Genomic DNA, 6445 nt, shown 5'->3' with positions numbered 1-6445 from the left:
CCAGGGGGGGGGTTAGCCGATAGCCTTCCTCAATGGCTTTAATCACCTATGGAAGACAACAAGATGGTATGCAAAGCTGCCAGGCAAGCTGTTTGTTAGAGGTCCACCTTCCTGATTGGCATGTTTCTTATACATTAAGCTGCCTGCAAGCTTGAGCATGGGACTAGCTCCAACTCCTTCACAGACGCCAAAGCTGGACCTGATTACCAGCAACAGGAGAGGGATGCCAGCTGTTCTTATGAGGTGTTCTCAAATGGCAAGCAAGAGCCAAACTGAAGTTCTACAGTGAAAATGCATCAATGTTCCAAAGCAGTGGAATCCAATTAGATCAGCAACATGGCACAGAGCTTTGACTATTGCCCTAAGAGATCACACACCCTTGCCCCTTGCCCTTTCTATTTGGCTATGAAGTACTGGCACACCTAAAGAGCTCTGTTAGCATGCAAGTAAGAGTTTGCTTTCAAAATGAAATTCCCTCTGCATCATTTTAGCCTATGTCCTCTTTCTCAGATAGCTTGTGGGTTCACACCAGTGCCCACTTTCAGATGCCCAGCCATTTTTCCTTTGGAAGACTGAATCATCAGACATCAATTCTTTATCTCTTTCTAGTTTTTAGTTGACTTCCAATTGACCCTGTTGAAGGTGTTAGTAAGAAGATTTGAAGGAAAAAAAAAGTGTTAGCCAAAAATAAGAACAAACCACAGTTTTTTTAGGACACAGACATTTTAAAGCAGACCATTACATATCTAAGGAAGTTACAATGGTAAATGGTAATTGTCTCATTGCACAAAGACAATTCAGACCAGTCTCCTTGCCTAACAAGACATAAACAAATCATTCAGCAGTCTCTCTGCTAACTCTACTTTTTCCAGTCTGTCTTCCTAAGCATGATACCATTTTCTTACTGGCTTTCCTTTAAACTTCTTCTCCTTCAGGGTGTGAATCCCAGTAATGTAGTAATGGTATGCTATGCCAAGTTCAAAGAGAGAAAGGATTGATACTTCATGTTTCTTGGCTACACATAAACATTGTTCACAGATAGCCTCTGAGATTCCAGAGGCACATTTATTTGTTTGGGAGAAAGTTATACTTGTTTTAAATCAGTCTGGTTTTCTTTTTTTTTCTTTTTTTTTTCTTTTTTTTTCTTTTTTTTTCTTTTTTTTTCTTTTTTTTTCTTTTTTTTTCTTTTTTTTTCTTTTTTTTTCTTTTTTTTTCTTTTTTTTTCTTTTTTTTTCTTTTTTTTTCTTTTTTTTTCTTTTTTTTTCTTTTTTTTTCTTTTTTTTTCTTTTTTTTTCTTTTTTTTTCTTTTTTTTTCTTTTTTTTTCTTTTTTTTTCTTTTTTTTTCTTTTTTTTTCTTTTTTTTTCTTTTTTTTTCTTTTTTTTTCTTTTTTTTTCTTTTTTTTTCTTTTTTTTTCTTTTTTTTTCTTTTTTTTTCTTTTTTTTTCTTTTTTTTTCTTTTTTTTTCTTTTTTTTTCTTTTTTTTTCTTTTTTTTTCTTTTTTTTTCTTTTTTTTTCTTTTTTTTTCTTTTTTTTTCTTTTTTTTTCTTTTTTTTTCTTTTTTTTTTTTATGTCTACCACAATGACAGCTGCAAGAGAAACAATCAATGCCTGGAGCCATCTCAAGGGCCACACCAGATTCCTCCGTAGTGGTTCACTGACTGCTCAGAAATCTGCCTTCCACAGAAGAGAGGCAGTGCATCTGGGAGCTGGGTCCAGAAACCACATAACATTATGACTAGTGTCTGTTTTTAATTTAGCTATCTTGTGATTTATTAAACACTCTAACCCTCTCTCTTCTATGTATTTTGCCAGTGTCTTCTTGTATCAGTATTGTCTACTTCTTCCTCTAAGGTAGACTTCTCTAAGTTATCTTACTGAACATTATTTTATTTATTTCTGACAATTACATTAGGTCCATTGGATCCCCTGGCTTTCTTTTATTTTTTAGGTGCATGGTATTGACTCTTATTTGGATGAAAGTGTATTATGTTGGACTGATGAGAATGCAATCAAAACTGGGCTGACGCCAGGTAACACAGTGTACTATAACTCCTCAGATTGATTTAATACGTTTTCATAAGCTTCCTATCCACTGCCACTTTGGAAGATGGCTTATGAGTTAATAAAGCATGTTTTCTCAGTTTACTGCTGAATATTTGGGGGACAGAAGGTTAAAAGAAATAACTTGCTAAGTTTGACATATTTTCAGTAATTACTTTCACTCCATTTACCATATTCTAAATGAATTCTACTCATGAAAATAATTCCCTGGTTCCATTTCTATTGATTCCTCTTCTACACAGACTCCAACACAGACAAATGATATATCAATATTATTTGAGGGTCAGAAATGGCTTCAGATGCTTTTTCATGGATAAAGCCAGACAACTGAAAGTTTAAAGCAATAATATTGTTTTTGTATAGTATGATGACTATCCAAATTGGAGTTCTGATTATATTTAGGGCAGGAAAACTGACATATTTCCATACTCCGTTCTTACAAATATTTGGCCATGACTTTCAAATGAAATAAAGAAAAGCTTACGTGTCAAATAATTAAATAAGTAAACGCATGCATTACTTTCTCATTGAGGTTGTCTGTCTTTGTCTCTCTGAGAGTCTAACCTGAATCCAAAGGTTGCTACAATAAGATACTGGAAGCTATCTGCATAGCATAATCACATCAAACAATAGGTTTTATACTATTCACTTCTACAGTCTTTTTCCTACATGTAATTATCTATCACTTATGCTCACTGCTGTCTTTCTTCCCATGTGCTATACATCTTTCTTTAATTTACAGATAATTCAAAATAACACTGTCCTTATTAATCTGAGTTGTCACAGTAGAAAATTCTTTTAACCTAACTGTACAAGGAGCCCCCTAGCTTCTCTTATTGTGCTGAACATTCTTTTATTGATAAGGCGACCTGTGTTCTATTTCTTAAGTGCATTCCTCTGTTTCTTTATTTAATTGTGAAGACTTTACAACTTACTGTTGTTTCAGGGGAACAAGGCAGATAAGTAATGTTCCATGTCAAAGAAAGTTTGTGAAAAGATGAATTTTTTTAAATGGAATTTTAAATGGTAAACTAAATACTATGCATTTATCCACACTCTTTGATAATGTTCTATTTTGAACATGAAAAAAATTAGAAAAGAGCAAAACACATAGATGGCCATATTATTTTGATTTGGATTTCCAGTCCTTCCAGATAACATTTTCTAGAATTAGCTAAAACATGTTCTAGGAAGACCCCCTGATCTAGGGCTTTTGTTTTGCTTTTCTGTTCTCACTGAAGATGTTTGTAATTAAATTCTATTACTCTGGAATCTTATTAGTGTCATTATTGAATGCTTTCCTGAAATTGCAGGCATCATGGGTACTCCTTTACGAAGTAGTCCAGATGGTAGATTTAAAGGGATGTGCATAATTTACAAAGGGTCATTTAGTGAAGCTTTATTTTAGAGTCCTCAAGGGGCAAGCTCTAATTACAACTATGTCAGCTCTAAAATATTCACCCGTTTTCTTTCACTAAAACTTTCATGTCAATTTTATCACATGTAAAATTTGTTCTTTCATAACCTTTGCATTTTCTTCAAGTTCAAAGTTTAATTTTATTTCAGTGTGGTTCAAAAGTTCTCCAAGCAAACATACTCTCCAATATTGTTTACTTGTCAATCTATGTATCGGTATACCTCTTCACCTATCTACCATATTATAACATGTAAGCTATCTCATCTTGGTTCTTGAAATCAATGGTCATTGTTGGTCATAATGTTGAAATGGATTCTTAGATATATTTGAATTAAAGACCTTGCATTAATTGATCATTTCATACCCAGTATTCATTCTACCATAGAGTAACACCAGACTTCCTGAATAGCAGTGTAAAGACATAGAGTTCAGAACAGTGAGACTTACATCTTGATTGGACATATCCCAATAGGGTCTCTCTCCATAGGACATCACTTCCCACATAACGATTCCATAGCTCCATACATCACTGGCTGATGTGAATTTACGATATGCAATTGCTTCTGGCGCTGTCCACCGGATAGGAATCTTGCCACCCTGTGAATATTTGAGTCATAAGTTATTCCCTAAGTGTATGACTGATGTGCCATTTTAGTTTCCGAATGTAGTTTCTGCTTGCCAAGTAGGACAACAGCATTCCTGAGATAGTTCTCAAATTAATATTGAGATATTTGATTATTTTAACTGAAGTCTTCGAGGTTGAGACAGTTCTCCTCATGTTTTCTTGAGACACAGGGAAGTGAACAAGTGATCTAATTATTTTTTAAAAGTCTACCTATTATCTGAGCTCTGCTTATGGTGATCATGCACAAGTTAGGCAATCTTAGATTCTACAATATATATATGCTATCCTTGGACTATCAGTGGATAGCCACAGCTGACATATGTTTTGACTTCATGTTGGTTCCCTTGCCCACCATCACAAAGGCAATGCTTAATACTGCTTCAGGAGTCATAAAGAAAATATGAAATTTAAATTGAAAATATGAAGAATTAAATATGAAAATTTCTCTCCTTCATACTGTCTACTTTCTTTAATATTGCATTACAAACCTGCCCAACATGGCTAGATTATGCTAAATAAGCCCTTAGAGGAAGTCAAATAATACCAGATACTAAAGCAATTATCGACATTAATGGAATAAGAACAAAATTGTAGTTATCTAAATTTTTAAGAAAAACGCTTGTAAACAATGTTAAAGTATCTGAATGTTAATCCAGGAAAAGAATAAATTGTTACAATTTTTTTTTTCTCTCAAATGTCTCTTCTTTGTTTATGCTTATATGCAAGGTGTTTCAAATACTCTAGGGTTTCACCTGGGGAAATTAATTCAACTTGAATTCAGACCTTTTAGCTGTTCAAGCTGCCATCATATAAAAGTTTGCTTTATGGTGTTAGATAGAGCTACTAAACCAGACAATATATTATATTGAAAATTGGTTTGCTACACTGCAGTGTACTTTGAAAAAGCAAAGTATTCCAGTCACACTTGTTACATGAAGAAGGACACTTACACTGCCTTCTGCCTCCCTTCAATATTTGGCTAAGGTTCAATCTGTGTAAGTGAATCATTCTAGAAGCCTTTATAAAATTTTTCATTCTTTAACTAGTGGGATAAAAATGAGAGAGATCTACAGCATTCACAAGCATGTGTTCTATTCTAAATGAATGGACTTGAAATTCAAGAGCCAAAGAAACAGTCCTTCTCCCAAACCCAACCAACCAACCAACGAAAACCAAAAACTCAGTGCTTTGGATTGCAGATGCAAAATGATGATTGTTAACTGGGGGAAACGGCTGGTAACTGCTTCATGTTGATTTTAACAGCATCAGCCTTAATGGCCAATAACTGTTTTATGATTCTGTGTTTATTTCATTAGTATTTTATATTCAGATTGTCAAGTTAAGATACCATAGCCATTAACTGTATACTGGGAACTCTTAACTGTGCCCTAATCCATGCTTATCCACCAGTAGTAAAATGAAGGCCATTACATACAGGGAAACCTTGCACAGTGTAAATGTTTTTTAAATCCCATATACACATTCTCAGATTTGGTAGCTAACCAACTAAAAACATTGCTTTGTCTTGTTTAGAATAGGATTTCAATTTTAAAGACTAGAAAAGACAAAATAAAATTTCAAGCAAACAGGAAGGAAGGAAAAGTAAGGAAAAAAAAGTTTAAAAGAAAAGAAAAAAAATAGCCAGGATAAATGAAGCTACTTCTTGATTTTCTCAGTAACTAATAACCTAGTGTGTAAATTACCCTCATACTTGCTTCTCATTTAGTTTATTTAAGACACTCTCTCATTTTTCATTAGCACTTTGCCTCAAAAATTGGGAGAAGTGTTTTGTTTTTAGTTTGTAGCTTTGTAAAATGGTCACTCATCTTGAGTCTGCTTCAAAATCCCTCTTTTGTGAGCAACTGCTTAAAAGTGGATACAGAGATACGGAGAGGTTCTGAAAACTAAGAAAACTGTTTAAAAAAATCACAAAGCTCTTCAGCATCCAGGTAGGAAGAGAAGAGCAGTTTTAACTGAGTGCAAGCCCAGAGGCCACAGATCTTCCTTACCCTGGTAGTATAAGCTGCCTCTGGATCATCCTCAAGCACCCGGGACATGCCGAAATCAGAGACTTTGCAGACCAAGTTGCTGTTGACCAGGATATTTCGTGCAGCCAGATCCCGATGCACATAGCTCATATCAGATAAATACTTCATCCCAGACCCAATGCCACGAAGCATGCCCACCAGCTGAATGACTGTAAATCTGCCATCATTCTTCTACATAGGAAAGAAGTAAGGAACAATCCCATTAGCAGTAGGCCACATGAATTATCACCAACCATTTATTCCCTCTTTTTTTTTTTTTTTTTTTTTTTTTTTTTTCTTTTTCTTTTTCTCGGC

The 6445-nt window shown here is 34.3% G+C and overlaps 1 protein-coding gene across 2 annotated transcripts in view; it reads right to left on the bottom strand.

Moving 5' to 3' along the window:
- Positions 1 to 6445, bottom strand: part of EPHA4 (EPH receptor A4) — a 192427-nt gene that overhangs the window by 9983 nt on the left and 175999 nt on the right. For both annotated transcript variants that reach the window (XM_006170111.2, XM_006170112.2), the window contains exons 13-14: positions 6113 to 6322; positions 3926 to 4075 (exon numbers count right to left, since the gene is read on the bottom strand). In XM_006170111.2, coding sequence (XP_006170173.1) covers positions 3926 to 4075; positions 6113 to 6322 — 360 coding nt within the window. The remainder of the gene's footprint in view (positions 1 to 3925; positions 4076 to 6112; positions 6323 to 6445) is intronic.

This window comes from Tupaia chinensis, unplaced genomic scaffold (assembly GCF_000334495.1).
Source record: "Tupaia chinensis unplaced genomic scaffold, TupChi_1.0 Scaffold148019_1, whole genome shotgun sequence".
Classification (NCBI taxonomy): domain Eukaryota; kingdom Metazoa; phylum Chordata; class Mammalia; order Scandentia; family Tupaiidae; genus Tupaia; species Tupaia belangeri.
Note: the sequence above shows the minus strand (reverse complement) of the source record. Positions and strands in the feature narration are given on the sequence as shown.